The following is a 21,307-nucleotide window of genomic DNA, read 5'->3' as shown; positions in this document are numbered from 1 at the left end:
AGATTTATCTGCAAATAAAACACGCCTTCTAAGTGTATGTTTTTTTCTATTACTACCGCCTATCATAAAATTGTTTAGTTCTGCTGCAAGAGCCTATTCACGTGAGCAGATGAACTTAGTCATTCAAATGATTTTGCAACTTGCAAGAACCTGCCTGTGTGTAGTTGAAAGAGGCAGCTCCTTGCTCTTGCAAAAGAGCCACAATAGCCTCACCATCAACACCACCTTTTAGGGAACACACAAAAGGAACAGTTAATGAAAGAAATCACAAAGATACTTGCAACAGTCTTACAAAGTTGCAAAAACATTTTACACGCTAAACATTTCCTTTTGAGACTCCAAGCTGACAAATTTAAATATCCTGTTTATGTGAAGAAAAGACTTGAAGGTTTAACTATAGCCTCACGAACGCTGTCAGCAAGATAAAAAGAAACACCTAGTTCCGAGGCTGCCTTTGACAATAATTGCTAGCTCAGTGCCAGGATTTGTAATCCACACACCGCTTGATTCAATTGGAAATTTCAATCAACAATTAGGTTGGCAGGCATTTGCTTCAAAACAGTGTGATGATTACTGCTAATTATTGTCATGTTGATCTGAGCTAAATACGTTTGTCATTATTTGCATCTTACTTCAAAGGCATTCATTTTTATTACCTGCTAATTTGGCTGAACCAAGTGCCACTTACTAGTGTGACATAGGACACAGATTTGTAGGCTGTGTATCTCTCATTGTACATGCAGATATTTAAATCTCACTTCTTACTTCTTTCTGCTGGGGCTTTTTACATTGCAAATGATCATCCTGGGATTTGTTGCCACTTCCATTCTCAATTCTTAAAGCATATATTTGTCTTGGAAATCTTTATAACTAGCAGACAGACTACAAATTAACATTTTCAATATTTGCTTTTAGATTGGTTAAAGCGGATCCGAGATGAAAAACTAACTATAACAAGTAACTTGTCTATATATCTTATCTAAAGTTTAGATAGTTTACACAGCAAATCTAGCTGCAAACAGCTTCAACATATATGATTATTTCTTCCTGTGATACAATGACAGCAGCCATGTTGTTTGTAAACATTACATAGAGGTAAGCTTATCTGCATCTTGAGCACTCAGCATGTGAAAAAAACCTAATCCCCCCTCCTCCTCCCCACTGCCTCTCTGGCTAGTAGTACCTCCCCCTCCTCCTGCCCAGACTGAGCTCCCATGAGCCCTTGCTACTGTCTGAAAATGCCTTGGCTCTCTGAAAACCTGTGGGCGAGGCTTGTTTAGCTTATAGGGAATTAGAGTATTAAAACAAAAACAAAAAAGTATTTAGCTTGAGGAATGCCCTATAAACAATAGGAAAGGAACACAATTATGCAATGAGTAAAAGTTCATCTCGGATCCACTTTAAGGAGCTTTTGTTGCATCGGTCAACCCTATTCTGAATGACTTAGATGTGAGCATCTAGCCAGCTGAATGTTTGTTCAGTCAAGTTTTTTATTTTGCCATTACCAGTAGAGTCCTAGTTTAAAGGGAAACTGAAACGAGCAAAATTATTTAACCACTTGAGGACCACAGTGGTACCCCCACCTCCCCCCCAAAGACCAGGCCAATTTTAACTAAAATGGCCACTGCAGCTTTAAGGCCAAGCTGCATGGCCGCACAACACAGCACACAAGTGATCCCCCCCCTTTTCCCCCCACCAACAAAGCTCTCTGTTGGTGGGGTCTGATCAGCCCCCAGGTGTTTGATTGTTTTTTAATAAATATTTATTTGTGTGTGTTTTTTAAACAAAATGTACAATTTTTTTTTTCTTATTCCCTTCCCTCCCTCCCTGCAGCCAGCCAATCACGCAAACTGCTGTCATAGGCTTCAGCCTATGAGAGCCGATTGCTCTCTTGTCCCCCAGGGGGACAGCCGTGTCACACGGCTGTCCCAAGTACAACGCTGATGCTGATCGCAGCGTTGTACTATGTGTGAAGACGACGGTTTCGCCATCTAACAGTCTACCGAGTGGCGATCGCTGCTCGGAGACTGAAGAGGGGGTGGAGCTCCGCCCCCTGAGCAGGAGATGCGCACGCAGCCTGCGCGCGATCTCCTGCAAAACAGAGCCCCAGGACTTGACGCCAAATGGCATTAGGCGGTCCTGGGGCTGCCGCCGTGGCCACGCCCATTGGCATTAGCCGGTAGGCAGGTAGTTAAAATAAACACATGACGTAGCTGCAAATGAATATTACATACTAACCTCACCGTCAGTTCCTCTCAGATGCTCACCATCAGTGGTGTAGCTAAGAAGCCGTGGGCCCCAGTGCAAGTTTAGCATTGGGGCCCCCCAAGCATGCTATAGATAACAATTGATACAACACACCAAAAACCAATTAAGGACAACCACAGTGTCAGAGGTGCAAGAAGGGAATGGGAAGCTGTGTGTTAATAATCATTACTATTCAAATCAACTATAGAAGTGAATATTATCAGCACAGGACCAATAAAGAGCTAATACTGTGTTTGAGGGGAGGGCCCCTCAGGGCTCCTCTAGCCCAAGGGCCCCGATGCAGTCGCTACCTCTGCACCCCGTATTGCTACGCCACTGCTCACCATTTTCATATTACAGTGATCCCTTCCAGTTCTGACAATATTTTGTCAACTAAAATATACCCGTTGCTGTCAGTTATATATCAGAAGCTGTCAGTTACAACTGAATGTGCAAGGTAATGTCCATGTTTCCTTATGGCTCAAGTGGGTGATATTACAGTTTAACAGTGTGGTGACCAGGAAGCTGTTATAGGGTAATGGCCGTTTTTTAAATGGAGGAAGGAGAATTCCATTAATCACAGTGGACACAGTGGCGTCTCGCAGGAGAGGAGAAAGAGATTGAGGAGTAGACTACACAGGAGGTAAGTATGGCCTGTGTATGGTTATTATGACTTTTTATTTTCAGTTCAGGTTCTCTTTAAGGAGACTCATTTTATACCCTCTGAAAAATACCCAGAACTCAGTGTATTAAACAAATAACACATTTTAGGCTTGATTCACTAAACCGTGATAACTCATATCACGGGCGTCTTCGCGTACATTTTCGTGTTTGCGTGAATTATTGTGCACAATCGCGAATTATCGTGCACAATCGCAAATGTTTGCGTGAAAATTTGCGATTGCGCGCGATGATTTGCTATTGCGCATGATAATTTGCGATCGCGCACAAACGTGGAAATGCACGTGAAAATGGCTGTGATATGAGTTATAACGGTTTAGTGAATCAAGCCCTTTGTGTGTCTATAAATTTAAAACTGCAATTATTTAAAATGTATGTTTCAATTAAACTCACTGTTGTGAATTAGGTTGTTTTTAATTAAGAGAAATAATGAAAAAAGTATGTGGTAGGAGTACTAAATAAATTGATAAAAAAAATAAGCAGAGCCATCACAGTGGCCATCCTGTTGCCTGTGTAATTAGTGAGGGAGATGCCGAGCAGCTCACTCACCGTATTTTGCGGAATATAAGACGCTCCGGCATATAAGACGCACCTGGATTTAGAAGGCAAAAATCAGGAAAAAAAAAAAACTAAACCTAGGTGCGTCTATGGTGCAGGGGTGTCTTATGGACCTTTAAACCCCCCAAAACTGTCTCTATCTAGGCTGAACTGCTCATCTACACTAAATCCTGCTACACTACACTTCACTTACTCCTGCTGCCCCCACCAACTACACTACACTACACGAACTAACCCCTGCAGCCAACCCAAACTACACTACACTTCACTAAGTAACCCCTGTAGAAACCCAAACTACACTACACCACTACACTTCACTAACTAACCCCTGCAGCCAACCCAAACTACACTACACTAACTAAATCCTGCACCCAACACAAACTACACTACACTTTGCCCTCTGCAGCATCTCACCTGATCCTGCTGCCGCGATCCTGTCCTCCTCCGCCTGACTGCCGCCTTCCAAGGGTCATCCGAGGGTCCCAGCTGTGGTCATCTGAGGGTCCCAGCCATCCCATCCAGAATCACGGCTCTTCAGTGTCCCAGTCGCCAGATCGTCTTCACTGCAGACAGCAGCCATGCGGTAATCACGCGCTGCTGCCTCGCCGACATCCTCCATGGTAACGGCGTCCTCTTCCTAGTTACGGTGCCCCCTTCTGTGTGACGAGCAGCGCATGTGCGCCTGACGTCATGCGTGACCCCGGCGCACGTGCGCCTGAAGTCATGCGTGACCCGGCGCATGTGCTCGTCACACAGAAGGGGGCACCATAACTAGGAAGAGGACGCCGTTACCATGGAGGATGTCGGCGAGGCAGCAGCGCGTGATTACCGCATGGCTGCTGTCTGCAGTGAAGACGATCTGGCGACTGGGACACTGAAGAGCCGTGATTCTGGATGGGATGGCTGGGACCCTCAGATGACCACAGCTGGGACCCTCGGATGACCCTTGGATGGCGGCAGTCAGACGGAGGAGGACAGGATCGCGGCAGCAGGAACCGGTAAGTATGTTTTGGGGCCCAAATACCGTACCTTTAGAATATAAGACGCACCCACTTTTTCCCCCTAGTCTTATATTCCGAAAAATACGGTAACTGCTATTCTTGACTGAAATTTCTTTCTCTGCCAGGATGTTTTTGAAATGGTGGTACATTCCTAACTTACAGAGTTATCTCGCACCACTGATGAAGTTACTCTACCTAACTACACATGTACTACACATGAAAGACTTTCAGTCATAAGTACCAGGCCTGAGTAACGGGGAGCAGATCTGTGAGGGCATTGGCGCTTAGGCATAGCACTATAGTAGAACCCACTGTGGTGTCCACACACGAGCCTGCTAAAGTGCCAGGGGCCTCAGAGGCGCTACGCTGCTGTAACACAAAAAGGAAACCGAAAGCCCACAACGGTGTAGCATGTTAGGTTGCAGGTGTTGAGTAAAGGTGGCCACACACCATACAATTTTTTAAATATCTGTTCAATTTAAGAATTGCGATCAATTTTTTCTGACTGATTGTAACATTTCAAAAATCGGACCAATGTACCACACACCTATGTTCAATTTTTTCCCCAATTATGACAAAAATGATTGGAAACTCTGAGAAAATTGCTAGGGTGTGTATATTAATAAATTGGCAATCTATCACACACCATACAATCTTTAGAAAGATTGAAGAAAAATATCTGGCATTCCGGATCAATAAAAATCGAAGAAAACGGGAAATCTGATCGGATTTTTCAGTCGAAAGAAAAAAAAGCTTTCGATTTTTTCGGGAGATCCGATCGTTTTTATCGAATTGCCGTAAAATCGGATCATTTTATTGTATCCTGTGTGGCCACCTTAATAGAGATTAATGAATTATACTCAAACACGGGTTACCATTCAACCACTATACAGGCAGGTGGGGAGATTAGACCCCCCTCAGGTTAAGAAGTTGCTCTCTGTAGACAGGAGAAAAAGGAGGTTGCACCCCTCTTCAAGTGTGTACTCAGTGGCGTAGCTAAGGAGCTGTGAACCCTGTTGCAAGTTTTACAATGGGGCCCCCTAAGCACTCTATACATATCAATTGATACGGGCACACCAAAACCTGCCAATGGCAACTACAGTGTCAGAGGTGCAAGAAAGGGATTACCAGTACCACCACTATTCAAAGTATCTATAGAAGTGATTATTATGAGCACAGGACCAATAGAGAGCTAATACTGTAGTTGAGGGAGGGCTCTTCGGGGCCCCTCTGGCCCAAGGGCCCCGATGTGGTCGCTACCTCTGCAACCCCTATTGCTACGCCCCTGGGTGGACTATAATATGAACTGTAAGTAGGAACAGAGGTGCCAATAAAAGTAAAAAAAAATGTATTAAAACCCGTTAATAAGAGGAAGTAGTGGTGGTCTTACCGCCCCAAAGTAAACACAATTCTGTTGATTATTGTCAACAACAAGTAGCTTTATTCATATACTCCACAATGCATATATGAATAAAGCTACTTTTAAACGGTTTTTAATACATTTTATTGTTGTACTGGCGCCTCTGTTCCTACTTACAGTTCATACGCTGCTTTAAGTGCAGCGTAGCTAGGTGGAATAACTTCAGCAGTGTTGTGAAGGAGCTCTGTAACGTAGGAACAGACCACCGTTCCTACCACATCCTTACAGGGAGGCAAATTTCAGTCAAGAATGGCAGTGGATTTTGTTGGCCCCCACAAGTGAGTGAGCTGCTCTGCATCTCCATCGCTAACTACACAACGGAATGCCCAGATATTATGTGAGTAATATGACAGCTCTGCTTATTTTTTTAAATACTTCTACCACATACTTGTTTTTAATTATTTTTCTTAATTAAAATGACCTAATCAGCTATAGTGCCCCTTTAATTCTCAATTCAGTCATGCCATTTTGTGTTTAAAACTATGCTATAGAAATTATATAATCTTAGTTGCACAGGCATTGGTTTCAGCACATATAACATTATTTTTCTTGCTGTAGAAAGTCAACTCTATGCAATCTCTCACTTAAAGTGACAATGAAGCGAAAACAACTTATGATATAATGAATTTTATGTGTAGTATGGATAAGGAATAGAACATAAATAGCGAAGAAAAGAGTTTCATATTTTTATTTTCAGTTATATAGCTTTTATTCATAGCATGTCATCATATCATATTTGCAGTTTGCTCTGTTTTGTAGTTTAAAATACAGAGTGTGGTTTGCAGAGCTAATGACGCTTGAAACTTTCCAGCAATAAAAACCTTATCTGAAGCTGTCTGTCACTGTTTCTTTGATGTATAAGTTTTTCAGAAAGAAACATTGAAGCAAGTTGGCTCAGAGAAGCTCTTTTGCATAGATCGCATAAGTTTATTCTCACTTCAGATTCACTTTACGTGCTGTTGCTATTGTCCATGGGTATGGCATTTTGGAGCTAGCTCGTCATCATGGGGATCTGCCTCCTGAACTATACCAACCTACGTAGTCAATAATATTGAAAGGCAATCTGCAAAGGTGGTGGGTGGTCTGTTTCATTTACAGACCCACACAAAAATATTTTTTTCGACTGTATTTAATGCAACTTGTGACAGCCAAATGAACAATTTAACAGCTACATTTCAGAACAACAATAGGAAATAGAGTCACTGATAAGGCTAAAAGATCACTTCCTCAAATAAATATTGGTAAACTCAGTCAGTTGTAATTAATCACTGTGTCCATTGCACACAAAGCAAATTGGCTTCCCTCTGTGATCAACTGTAGTCATCTTGATTAGTTCATCATAAACTTAGTTGTGCAATTGGAAGCAAATAATCATCTGTGGGTGGCAAACTATCTCAGAGAAAAAGCTGTGGACAAGCACAGGTAGGAAATTTATACAAAATCAAAAGTTTAATCAGTCAAGAGGAGCGCAGTAAAGTTCATACCTAAAGTTGCCTACACATCCAGCAATGATGGGCAGATTGGACCAAGAAAGACATCTCTCTCTGATCGAATCTGATAAGAGAGAGATCCGTCGGCTGCCCATACGCGGTGTATGGGCAGCCGACAGGCATACCCGGGCGACGTTGGGTCATCAGTGGGATGGAGACAAATACAAATTTCAGTGGAAAAATGTAAACTGTAGCCATGCTTACACTGTTAATGGTAGGGTTCTCAAACTTTACACAGTTGGTCACTGGGTGACTGGGATTAATATTCAGAAAAGTGGGTGGAGCCTACAAAAGCCAATCAAAATTCACCTATTGATTTTCAAGAGGAACATTTAATTGCTGCCATTCTTACACTGTTAATGGCACAAGCCTCAAACCTGGTACAGTTGGTAATTGGGTGACTGGGGTTTAAATTCAGAAAAGGGAGTGGAGCCACGGCCAATCAGATTTGTTGAATTTCAATGCAAATTATTGATAACAAAGACTGCAAAGCTCACAAACTAGGTAATTGAGTAATTGTGTGTTAGAGTTAGAAAAAAGTGGGCGGAGCCAACACCAGCCACATACATACCCTGGCAACCCTGTGCCATCTATATATATATATCTATATATATATATATATATATATATATATACACGGTATATTCTTTTTTTAATTTTTTTTTTCACATTCAGCGTACATATGGCATTACCTGATCCGCAGTCCCCACAGCGCTGGGCTAAACTGCTGGCAAACTGCCCATGCTAGATGTCTGGCTGGTATTGATGATGTGGCTACACATGGTATTCAGAGAGGCCGTTTCAGCTTAGGACAGACCTGTAGTACAGCAGTGCACACCGCACGGGGAAGAAGGAGACAGAAGCGGTGTACTGTTCCTGCTGAGTGGCATGGGATTGTGAATCAGGTATGTCCACCTCCCAGCCAGCTACACACTATGACTGTTTCTGAGGTCTGTACTGCTTGCAAGGGGAGGGGAGAGCCTGACTAATAACAGGGGTACATACATAAAGGTACATCTGATGTCCATACTGGGGGGACCTGCCTAATAAAAGGGGCACATCTGACTGTCTAAACTTGGGAGACCTACCTTATAAAAGGGGCACATCTGGCTGTCTATAATTGGAGGGAGTGCGGGCACCCAATAGGGACATATCTGGCTATCTATACTGGAAGGAGGAAATCTACCTAATCATAGCAGTATATCAGGCTGCCTATACTGGGGAAGGGGGGTTACCTCATACTGGGGGCACATCTTCTGGCTATCTATACTGGGGGGGGGGGCATACAAAATTCTGGGGGCACATCTGACTACTGTACAAGGGAGGGGGGCTACCTTATACTGCAGCACGTCTGGATGTCTATATTGGGTGGACCTACCAAATACTGGGGGCACATCTCGCTATCTATACTGTTTATGGGGCTACCGTGTACTGGGGGAACATTCAGGTACCTAAACTTAGTTGAGGGGCTACCTAAAATGAGGAGCAACTCTTGCTACCTATGTAAGGGTGGGCACAATTCAGGGGAAGAGGGGGTAGGGGGCACACTTTGGCATCTCTGTCTCTGTTTGCTGGGGAACCTTGTCCTGTTAAAACACTTCCCTATCAGACTCTATTTCCAAACTGGATAGATGAGTAAGCAGAACACTGCTTAGAGAGACTACCAAGAGGCAGCTTTTAAGCAGATACAAGGATTTATGGCAAAAAGTAGTCCTGGCGTTCATGTAACAACAATATCAAGTTCTTCAAAGGTATGACTTATGTGGGAGCTTTGCAAGAAAAAAAATACTCCTCAAGAAAAGCCATTAAAGTGTGCCTGTGACAAAAAAAACCCACTTAAAACATAGATATTTACCTCAGTTGATGGGGAGCCTCTGGATAGTCCAGAGGTTTCCCCATTCCCCTCGACCTCCACACATATTCAACAAGCCATGTCCAATATGTTTGCGTGGCCACACTCCCATTCATGTAGGATAGCAGCCGCACTGTGCAGTGCAGCTGCGCCCATACACTGATGGGAGTGCAGTCGTGAAGAGGATGGTCCTGGCCAGCAGCGCTGGGCTGGAGGAGGACCAGAGGCTACCCTCTACCTAAGTTAATATCTATATTTTCTTTGTCACAGGTTCGCCTTAAAGGGACACTTAGGTCAAACAAAAAAAAATTAGTTTTACTCACCTAGGGCTTCCAATAGCCCCCTGCAGCTGTCCGGTGCCCTCGCCGTCTCCCTACGATCCTCCTGGCCCCGCCGACAGCCACTTCCTGTTTCGGTGACAGGAGCTGACAGGCTGGGGACGCAAGTGATTCTTCGCGTTCCTGGCCACAATAGCGCCATCTATGCTGCTATAGCATATATCATATACCATATAGCAGCATAGAGGGTGCTAACGTGTCTGGGAACGCGAATAATCACTCGCGTCCCCAGCCTGTCAGCTCCTGTCACCGAAACAGGAAGTGGCTGCCGGCGGGGCCAGGAGGATCGGAGGGAGACGGCGAGGGCACCGGACAGCTGCAGGGGGCTATTGGAAGCCCTAGGTGAGTAAAACTCATTTTTTTTATTTGACTTAAGTGTCCCTTTAAGTTGGGATTGAGTTTCCTAAATATACCATAAAGTTTCTGAGGCCAAATGGAAAAGGTGCCATGTCAGATAGAACAAAACTGAATTAATTGGTCAAACTGTCTGTATGTGTAAGTTCAATACACCCTGCAGGGTGTGTTCAGGACCAGGACCCACTTCTCAATAGGCAGCAGTGGGGTCCCCTCCATCAGCACTCAACAGCAGTTGATCAAGCATCAAAGAGACTGAATGCAGTGGAGGCAGGAGAAAAGCAGACTTGAATAAGGTTCAGTATGGAGTTTTTCACATTCTGGCCACACAAAATGAAAACATCATCTGGAATGTAATCAAGAAAAAAATAATTTGATTTAACAGAAGTTGAAGACTATCTGTCAGGATCAATAAGAAGAAGAAGTCTATGTCATTGGCCAGTGTTCTCATTTATGGCCCCTTATTTTTATGGGAGGTGCTCCTAATTCAGAGGTCAGTATCCAGGGCAATGTGTGTGTGTAGATGTTCATTCACTAAGAAGAAGACAACAGGAGCTTGGGAGATAAGTGGTGGTGGTATGGTAGCAGCTGGGAGTTGGGCTGTTTTCTAGTTCAGATTACATTATTATTGTAAGCTGGAACTACAGTATACCTTGATGTGCTGGTGCTGCCTGCAGGAAACAACGGCATGGAGTTAAGGAGTGTTCTCACAAGGTATATCAAATTAGTTTTTTACATTTACAGCCAGCGTTCTCTTGAACTGTCGATATTTGGTAAGATATGGAGACTACGATATCCAGGAGAGTTGATCATTTTAACAAGAGAAACAACAAAGGAGAGGCATGTCAGTGGAAGATCGGGGTGCCAGATATTGGAAGAGAGATAAAGGGTATCTCAGTGCAATGCAATAGGTACAGAGAGTTCCTGAAGCTGCAGGGTGTAGCAAGTTTTGCATGGGTATATTAACCAGAGCCGGATCATCCCCAAGGCAAACCTAGGCAGTTGCCTAAGGCCTGAAGTGAGTGTAGGGGCCTGGTGGACGCTAACCCCACCAAATCTTTCTATAAAATAAGAGTGATCATCAGCAGTTGGCAAAAACTGCTATCTAGCCTAGGACCCCATTCATCTCATCCTTTTTTGATATTAACAGATGCTCATCTTGGCAATGAAAAGAGGAAGAGGGCACAAAAGGACAAGACAGCTCCTATACGTGCACATCTTTACTATGACAACAAAACTGCACAGTGTTATTGCACATACTAATATCCACAGCTGAGAAAACATCACAGCCAGTGAAAGTGGTTAGGGGTTGTGGCCTGTGACATATCCTGTTCTTCTTTGTTCCTGCACTCTTCCATTTCCCTGTGCGTCGCTCATTTTCAGCTACAGAGAGATGTGACATCATGATGATTTCAGCCCCCTCCACCCAGTCAGCTGACAGGTGGACATAAATTTGTGACAAAGAAAGTAAGTAAGCAAGGGAGATAGAGTGGTGCCATTGGCCCCAGTATCAATGTCCCCGCACCATCTTCATAGGTTATTATATGTTTTTACAGCTACAGAATCTTGTTATTGCAATTAGCACAATTGCATTTTTTAATCTAAAATCTGCAAGACTACTTGACTTGTGTTTTAAAACATTTTTAGATACGTACATTGCAGTAGTGACAGTCGCCTGATGAAAAGAGAGGCTTCTGAAATGCGTAGTGATAGCAAATCACTCTGTAGCTGAGGATGTGAGCGGGCAGAACTGACAAGGGAGACATAGGGAGAGCTAGGTTGGAGGAGAATAGGTGATGCCGCTGACCACACTATACACACTGCTACACGCCACTGGCTGTTGTATTTTATATTTTATATCATTAGGGTCTTTCCTGTTCTTTTGTGTTTTTTAGAGTTGCCATCTTTTGAGCTGTATCCATGGTTGGGATGTTCTTCCCAGCAATATATTAGTTTTTAAAATGACATTCCTTTGTGAAAACTATTGTTCTGTTGAAGATACACAGTTTGTCCGCTTGGGTTTTGCATCCGTCTGTTGGGTTTGCACAGTGTTGCAACTGCACGTATTTTTGCTTTCCATTCAAGTGGGAAAGAAGGCCCTTTGCCAAAAAGTATGGTAACAGTTGTAAAGTGTGATTTCTCAAGCAGATTAGGCTGCATGGCTAATAATAATGTATTTTTATAAAGATGTACTCAACCCCACCCTTCCTGACACTATATTGGGCTGGACTTTCCCAGCTGATCTGTTATATGCATTTGTGAGCTGAGCCTCCTTGTACTCAGATTGTGCTTACCGTGTCCCACTCCCTTTGGAAGTCTATATTCGCATTTAACATGATCATGTATATTTTGATATGTTGTGTTTTTCCAATGGGAAAATTCAGCATGTTAAGACAGTTTGACATGTTTTTCAGCAAGCTTCAGGCACAGACATCTGCAGAGCATTGGAAATGGCAGGCAGTGTGTGGAAACAGTAAATTCGGGCGCCTGAGGCTAGTGGACAAATCGGGCGCCGCCATTCACTCCTATAATAAATATTGTTTAATGGGCGCCCGATAGGAAAAAAGGGCGCCGGAGAAAACTAACGTTTTAAAAGCGGCGCCCGGAGACTTAATGTTTTATTACTGTTTCTCATGATTACACATTATTTAATGATTTATACATTTTTAAATATTATTTTTAAACGAAAAACAGTACAATATTTTTTTCCAAACATTATTTTTAAACGAAAAACAGTACTTTTTTTTTTTTTTTTTTTTTTTACATTATTTTTAAACGAAAAAACCAACAGGGGGGTCTTAGGTTTAGGCACCAACAGGGGGGTCTTAGGTTTAGGCACCAACAGGGGGTTTTAGGTTTAGGCACCAACAGGGGGGTCTTAGGTTTAGGCACCAACAGGGGGGTCTTAGGTTTAGGCACCAACAGGGGGGTCTTAGGTTTAGGCACTAACAGGGGGGTCTTAGGTTTAGGCACCAACAGGGGGGTCTTAGGTTTAGGCACTAACAGGGGGGTCTAGGGGTTAGGGGTAGGTACAGGGAGGGTTACTTAGTAATTCTTTTTTTAAACGTTATTATACGTTTCACTATTTAAACGAAAGATTAACGTTTTTACAATTGCCGATTTAATGCACATTATTTAATGATTTATAACTTTAAAAAACATTAATTTTAAACGAAATACAGTACAATACAATTTTAAACGTTATCCCTGCTTATCGTTAAAACCCGGCGCCCTTTTTTCCCAGCGCCCCTTTTTAACGTACGCGTAAAAGCAGGCTGTTTTTAGCTCATATAACATTAGAAAACTTTGAATTCTCATCAATTTATCCATCCATCCATATCTATTTTCATGCTTTATTAATTTCAATGTTTATAATGTTTAGGGAACATTAAAACACTGGAACTTTTTAACAAGAGACTCCTAAAGGCTCTACGCTGTGCAACATAAGCCTACAGCATCAAAGCATATAATTATGTTGCAAGGGAAGTACAGGAACATGACATCACCTGTTATTATGTGCTCTTTGAATGACTTGCTTGGAAGGCATGGCTTTAGACATAGCTAAGAACACAATACTCAATTCATTCATGTTCTCTTTAACATGTCACCATAGGCCATGCAACATGCCGGATGTCTATTTATGATAATTATGGTTTAGTGACAATTACCCTAGAGACGGCAATCCATTATTTGCTAAAAATACAGACGGCAAACCATCACTTGGGTCACTAATTGACTTAGGGAAACACAGTGTTTGCTTGCATAATTCAATTTCCTACATCACTTTTATGCCAAATCATCTTTTCCTTATACCAGGTAGTACTACATCCAAAGCTTTATTTATCACTGTAGTGCAAAAGGCAAAGTTACGTGGTAACTCATAGCACCCAATTATACAACAGCCTGCAGCAATTTGATGTAGTCCATAGGCAAAAATGATCTGTATGCTGTTGAAGGATAATTTTTTATACTAAAATGAATTTTAAAAGTTGTTTAGGATACAATAGAACCATTATAACAACAGTATTCAATGGTATTACTTTTACATTTCAAGGTAGTATAGCCTTGTGCTTTAAAAATCACACTTTTTGTAGATATTCTCCATAAACATCTTTGAAAGCATGGCCATTGCAGTGGCAGTGCAGCAACGAATGACCTCTGTCAGAAGAGCTTAGATGTTGTGATCATTAAAGTGAACCTCCAGACTAAAAATCTACTCAGCAGCACTGAAAAGGCTTGGTGTTTAACAGTTCCACAGCATCAGAACTTTGTTTTTCTTACCCAAGCATAATTTTTAGCTGCACAGAAGAAATATGCCTGGGCATTTTCCCCTGATGCTGTGCAAAGCATGATGGGGTTTCTGATGTTGTTGTTCTCCTGCTGTTTTAGCGCAAATTTGTATTTTTAAATTTTGAATTTGAGATTTGAAACCTAGCATGCGCAGCTGGGAGGGATAATCAGGACAACAGACAGTTGGAACTGTGTCTCATGCTTCCTGTCACCTCCTTTCAACCAAAAAGATGGCTGCCCCATGAAAATGATGGCTGCCCCATGAAAATGATGGCTGCCCCATGAAAACACAAACATTTGCCTCTATTTTAATTAACATAACTAATGTAACTTAATGACAGTATGTTTGTTTAGACTGACGTTCCCCTTCAATCCACCACTATTTGCAGCTCATTCATAAGACCCCTCTCTGGTTGTACCATCTACGTGAAGCCTTGGAGCACCCAAGGAGCAAAAAAAAAGTACTAAAAATAAGGCAATAAAAGATTTTGACGTTAATAAGAAACGGCTTATTTATTTATTTTATATAATGAAAGTAGTTTTACAAATAGGAGGCGACATGAAAAGAAATTATAATTGAGATAAAAACTGTGAATCAAAACCATTGTCTCTTGATGTTTTCAATATACAAACTGCCAGTTTGACATGCATTTTTTTAATGGATATGGACGCATATTTTATGTAATGGACACAACGCTATTATTGGCGTAACTACAATTCATGGGGCCCCCCAGTAAAACTTTGATGGGGTTCCCCAATGTTCACAATCCTTCCCTTGCCTCCCCTTGGTCCCCTTCATGGCCTTGGGGCCCATCTAACAAGGGTCATAAAACAAGTGTGGCTATAATGATCTTTACACCCATAACAAGCGTAGCCACAAAAACACCTGATATGAAGTATAGCACCACGTATCATAGAAAAGGAAGGTTAGCAGCTGGGCCCCCACAGCTCTGGGCCCCCATGCGATCGTGAGTGCCTTATTCCTAGATTGTGTCTGATAGAAAAGACTGCACAAGAGCTAAGCACTTAGAGGGAACCCAAGGTGCTAACGCAGCAGAGAGGAAAAGTCAAGCATTGCATCACATACAATGAAGCATACAGTAAATGAAAAGTATGCCTCACTGCCATTCTTAACGCACTGCATACTCTTCGTGGGATACTTTAGTCTGTTGGATCGCATTGTACACACTCTGAAAGTCGTATAGACTTAAAATTGTAGTGCAGTTATGTGCGATAAAATGCCTCTGTTACATCTCACCACAACACTCCACTGTGAAGTTAGCCTAAGAGAATGGAGCAACACTAGGAGGCTACTGGAATGGTCAGTGTCAGTGAGATACTAATCATTCAAAGTTGATGCAAATGTTATGTTAATTGTATTCAAGCTGTATCAGTTGTATGTACGAAAATGTATACAGCTTGGAATTGGACAAATCATAATCTAATTGATCCAATTCCAAGCTCTATACAGTTGCAAAATATTAAAAACATAAGATATGCATCAACTCAAAATGATTAATCTTTCACTGGCCATCTCTACAGGCTACGTGTCGGCATGCACTTACCACCCTTAGCCTGCTGTGTATATTACACTGTAGGCAGATATTTAACACACCATGAAATGGCCCGTGTCTACTTTTTGGCTATCAATATAATTATTACAGGAGGCAAGTCTGTTATGACAGCAAATTTAATTGGAACTGTATTATAACACAATCACATAATAACTTTATTTAACCAATAATTATCACAAATTAGTTTTGTTAAACATAAGCATGCATCTACTGTGCTGATTAAGCCTGCATCAACGATTTAATCAAATGAGTATCTGTAGCGAGCCTGCCTCCGCCGGTGGCAAGGGACTGTGTTAATATAGGTGGGGGGTGTAAATGTGGTTGTAATGACAGAATATGAATGATCATGAGGAAACATTTGTATTATTAATCCCATTCTACATGCGGTCTTTACTTACAATACCAAATTGGTGTATTGATAGTATGTTTACCGTATATAAGCAAGATTCACATTTAAATCTAACATTGTGTGTATATTGCATGATTGCATGATTTACATCAAGGTTGAGTTCCAGTCACATGTAAAAGACACAATTCAGCTGTGTATTAATTGCTGCATTCATTTTATGCATGCATGCAATGTATTTTTCTGTAAAAAAGTACAGAGGAAATAAGTTCCTGAACCTGTCTCTTTCAATCTCCTGCACAGCAGCTCTCATATTGGGAAGGGAGATGAGCAGCACTAGGCAGTGAATTCACCAGCCATCATCTGCTCTGGGGCGCTCTCCGGGTGCTAAGAAGTGAAACAGATAATTGGGGTGGAAGGACATTTGGACGTGGCTATATGTTCAATGTTAGTTTACTGGTTTCCCATTACCATAGGCACAGCCTGTATAACTAGGGTGCACCAATAATAATAATAATTATATCCGACTAATTGACCTAAGCCTGTTTAAAAACGGGCTCTAGGTCTGTCACCACCAGCACATGTCAGCACACATGCGCGCCTGCCCACCACACCCACCGTACACACGCCCAGCTGGCCCCCTGGCCTGTCCTGCTCCTGTCCCAACGGCTATCCGTGTGGCACATGCGCAGTAGCGCAAACGCATGGACACAGGAACAGGAATGTACACAGGGGGATTATAATATAGGATAATGGTTCTATATATTTTAACAACTATATCTGATGCCACAAAAATTTAGAATAGTTATGTACTGTATATTGTAGGGGGTAGATTATTGTTAGGTGTAGGTAGGGAGGAGGTTAGTGTTATGCTGGGCATACACGGTTTGTTTTTGCCGCTCGATTCCGCAGTGAATTCTCTTATCTTCCGCTCGTCTTTATTCTTTTTTTTCCATTCAATGCTTCTGGAATCGAGCGGCGAAACAATCGAGCGGGAGATCGGACATGTCGGAAATTATCTATCAAGCCATCTTAATGGCTCAAAAATGAGCCGTGTATGCCCAGGATTAGGCATAGATGGCGAAGGTTAGTGTGAGGACTATGGCAGAATATCAGTAACGATTGATGGTAGAAGATCGGTAACATTACTGATATTCTACTATTGGTAATAATTGCAGTGGTGTACGTAGGTGGAAGGTTAGTGTTATAAGAGGTTAGGGGGTAGGTAAGTGTTAGGCATATGGGGGGGGGGGGGGAGATTAGTGTGAAAGTAGGGTAAGATAAGATAAATAGGGAACAAGCATAAGTAGTAGAATTTCTATATTATTACCGATTATCTATTACCGTAATATTGCAAATATTCTACTAAAAGCGATCTTGCGTCTTTATTAAACATATGCCTGGGAGGCACTTGGTAATTTGGGACGTGTCCATCTCATGGAGGCATATCTAAGCTCAGCAATGCAGGCTGCCTTAATATTTAACTCAATAACTATCACTAGCAAACGTCACAAAATTCTGTTGGTCTATAGATCATAGGACACGGCAAAGTTTACACAAGGACAGATGATCACTCAGATTTACAACGCTCGGTGTAATTTGCCTTCTTAAAACAGAAGGTATTCACGATAATTCAGCTTTAAAGGTACCTTGAGCTGTGTAATAGAAAAAAGGACTTACCTGGGGCTTCTTCCAGCCCACCGTAGCCCACGAGGTCCCTGGCTTCCTCCTGGTCTCCTCTGCGCTCCCACTGGCAGCTCCGGTAATGCACCGTCTTGTCGCACATGCTCGCCCCCGCTGCGTACCAGCCGCATCATCATGCCGGCCACCGTAAGACTCCTGTGCATGCGCGGCTCTCTAAAGATTGAATTGCACATGTGCATGACTCTTACGAAGGCCACAGTAATGACGCAACGGGTACACAGAGGGGGCGAGCACGCGCGACCCTTCATGGCGCAGGGTCACTTTAAGTGAGCAACTGTGGTTTCCCATAATGCATCACTGTTAAATATGCAAATTATCTCTTAATGCCCCTAAAGCCAGGTTAGTGGTTCTGGGTCACCCTGAGCTGCTTGGTTATTCAGATTTATAAGTGTTTCATGTAAACTCATTGATATTTTTTCTCATAGCAGACTCAGGAACACATCTGATCATTGAGCCTATGCATATAAACTTCCACTAAGCTATTTACCACTTAAGTGCCAGTGGTCTTCTGGCCCCTTAAGGGCCAGAGACTATTGGTACAAAAATACAGGGCCTTCCAAGGTCACGCCACACAGACCCACCGATCGCACTGCTTTTCCATAGCTGCAGCTCATAGCGATCGGTGGTAGCGGCAGGAGCATGTAGCAGGCTAATTGAAATCTACACCCTGCCAGGGATAACAGGTCCCAACAGGGCGTATATTTCAATTAGCGTGGTCCAGGATCGGTTAAACAAGTTTATGTACAACTTCAACTTACAAGTTTAATACTTTAAAGGTGGCCATACATTACTCGATGGTCACCCAATCGTCCATCAGATAGATCTCTCTCTGATAGAATCTGATCAGAGAGGGATCTATTAGCTTCCCACACACTGCACAGTAATTTCAGCATGAAATCTGTTGGAAAGCTACCACACCACTGCCTCCACCTGCTGGGCCCCCAGGTTTTCCCCCCATGTAATGTGTACCCCCCTTCTGAGCTTTGTTGCCCCCCTTTCAGGCTGTGTTGCAGGCTTACCTGCTTGCTGACTTGCCTCCTCCTGTGTTCCTCAACTTTCTCTATTGCCTCCAGGAGTGTCTGTACCATGTGACCCTGCCTTATGTACTGATGTAATGTGCCCCAAGCTGTGCGGCATTTGACACCGTTGTGCCCACTTTTTAAATCGCTGGTGGTGACTAGGTACCATGCACTGTAATACAGTTGCCACATGCGCATCGCAAAAGATTCACTGTGAACTTATGCTGGGAATACTCCATACGTTTTAGATGGTTCGATAGACAATTTCAGACATGTCCGATCTTATTTTGTATTGGTTTTCTGATCAATTTCTCATAAAAATGAATGGAAATAGACAAAAAAAAATAAGAGAATAGAGCAGGAAATTGACCGTAAAATCGAATCGAAAATTGATCGGATGGAAATTTGACCGAAAAAACGCATCGTGTATTCCCAGCATTAGCCATTATCTACTTCCCTTCACAGGCCACAGCATTCACATGTCTGAATGGATGTCTTATTAAGTATAAAACATGTTTTATTCTTTTAACTCTTTACAATGCAGTATGTCAGAATTAAACATTGTTAAAATATACTAAGTTAAAACTACTGAAATGTAACACAATAAATATAACAAGAAATGTACATTGATGATGTACAGGTCGGTACACTACACTTTCTTTGAGCATATGTAGTGATTCGTTTTCTGGCAGTTTTTGACCTGCCATTTGCCTTTTTTGTGTACCGAGACACAATTCTTCCCTTTCCTTGCCCGGCGAGGTGGACCCTTTTTCCAGTTGGTGAAGATTGCCTTCTCTCCTCTTATCCATTCCCACGTTCCGCTGTTCACTCGATCATTTAGTCCTTGTAAAACAGATTGCAAGTATGAATTATCTATGCTCAGGGCCGTTACTCAGTGCACATTAAGTTTAATGGAATTTTTGCAAATGAAGTAATCAGTTCCTTAGTTTGCGGAAATTGCATTATATATGGAACACCTATGTTACGTTTTACATGAGCAATGTAGGTGTTGCACATAAAACACGAGTTATGCAAATCACATGACAGGTTACGTAATGTGGTAAACATGATATTCCCTACCTGCACACCTTAACAAGGTTTATTGAATATATCCAATGACTTCAAATGAAAGATGATGAGTAACAGCAGCATTACTCAGCCACTTTTATAGCAACAGCAAACCAAATGGGATAAAGCCCAAAATAACAAAGTATGCATTTAAATGTAAACATTTCCAGTCACTGTGTCAGAGCCATTACTGTTGACGGGTAGGTGCTAAAAAGTTAATCCTCCCTAATGTTTCATTGTAAGTAGAAGTGAATATTGGACTCTGCCATTACTCACACACTTTTCTTAGATGATGCAGCCATTCCATAGCGATTTCCTGAGGAAAAGTCAGTCAAGTGAACCAGAGATCCCTCGAGAAAGCCTGAAGCTAGCAGCAGAGAGGATATGCAACTGCCAATAGTGAAATTCTCTTATGCTCCAGCTCCGCTCCGCGACACTGAAAGATTGACACTTTGTGGCCAGCACTGCATTCCAGCTAATGTTAACCATTATGAAACTGCTGTAGTTGCAGTGCTAACCACAAAGAGCTAATCTCTCACTAGCACAGGGAGGGGGTGTACAGGGTCATGTGATCTATGTTCACAGAGAATGGTGATGATGAAAAAGGGGTGGAATCTGGGCACCTTCTTGTCCATCAAAATGCTGCGTACACACCTATGACTGATGTCGCCCATCAGGGATTGGGATCCGATCCCTCGGGCAACATTGCTGTGCTGCTGTGCTGCTATACGGATGGATGTGAAGTCAGCTGTATAGCAGCTGATGATGCACTGTCTTACTATGCAGGGGCGAAGGGCCGACGGAGCGGCAGGTACGGTACGTCATGCAGCGGGTTGGGGAGTGCAGTGCACACTGGGATCGGCTGTAGTTCGGACAAGTTGATCCACCTGGTGGATCGCTTGCAGGTAGGCAGGCGGGGGCTAATAGACACATGCCTGGTTATCGCCTCGTCATTATTGGCCGCCTAAGCCGACATTATTCATGCATGTGTACGTAGCTTTTGCAGTGATTTACAGCATTAAAGGAACCAAACTATTCCCAATATTAAAACCAGTTGCAATCGTAAGTGTGAAAAAAATCCGCCATGGCAATTAACCAGTTCTTTAATGACAAGATCGATACAGCGATCATTGAGGATCAATTGGACCCACCAGCTTCTCTGTTTTTGTACAACACGATGTGAATAATCTGACTGATAAAATGATCATTCACTAAACTTTGTACTACTAATGGGCACCTTTATATTTTATATAGCACTGGCATTTTTTCCATAGCACAATCCCTCAAAGTGGTACACAACCTAATGTCCCTACATTGTAAAGCCAGTTTTTAGGAAACAAGAGCACCTGGACAAATCCTAGCAAA

General features: G+C 42.5%; 2 protein-coding genes across 4 annotated transcripts in view; both read right to left on the bottom strand.

Annotated features, from left to right (window-relative positions):
• CER1 (cerberus 1, DAN family BMP antagonist) overlaps window positions 1-17,937 on the bottom strand; it is a 32,906-nt gene extending 14,969 nt beyond the window's left edge. Inside the window, exons 1-2 of the mRNA XM_068240274.1 lie at window positions 17,832-17,937; window positions 3,478-3,520 (exon numbers count right to left, since the gene is read on the bottom strand). Of these exons, the coding sequence (XP_068096375.1) occupies window positions 3,478-3,520; window positions 17,832-17,937 (149 nt within the window). The remainder of the gene's footprint in view (window positions 1-3,477; window positions 3,521-17,831) is intronic.
• Window positions 17,938-18,861: 924 nt separating this feature from the next.
• The window catches only part of FREM1 (FRAS1 related extracellular matrix 1), a 225,559-nt gene continuing 223,113 nt past the window's right edge, over window positions 18,862-21,307 (bottom strand). For all 3 annotated transcript variants that reach the window (XM_068234783.1, XM_068234786.1, XM_068234788.1), the window contains one exon: window positions 18,862-19,717. In XM_068234783.1, coding sequence (XP_068090884.1) covers window positions 19,524-19,717 — 194 coding nt within the window. In that variant the 3' untranslated portion in view covers window positions 18,862-19,523. The remainder of the gene's footprint in view (window positions 19,718-21,307) is intronic.

The sequence above is a fragment of the Hyperolius riggenbachi genome, chromosome 1, assembly GCF_040937935.1.
Source record: "Hyperolius riggenbachi isolate aHypRig1 chromosome 1, aHypRig1.pri, whole genome shotgun sequence".
In the NCBI taxonomy this organism is placed as follows: Eukaryota; Metazoa; Chordata; class Amphibia; order Anura; family Hyperoliidae; genus Hyperolius; species Hyperolius riggenbachi.
The sequence above is the reverse complement of the archived record's forward strand: the minus strand, read 5'-3'. Positions and strand labels throughout refer to the sequence as shown.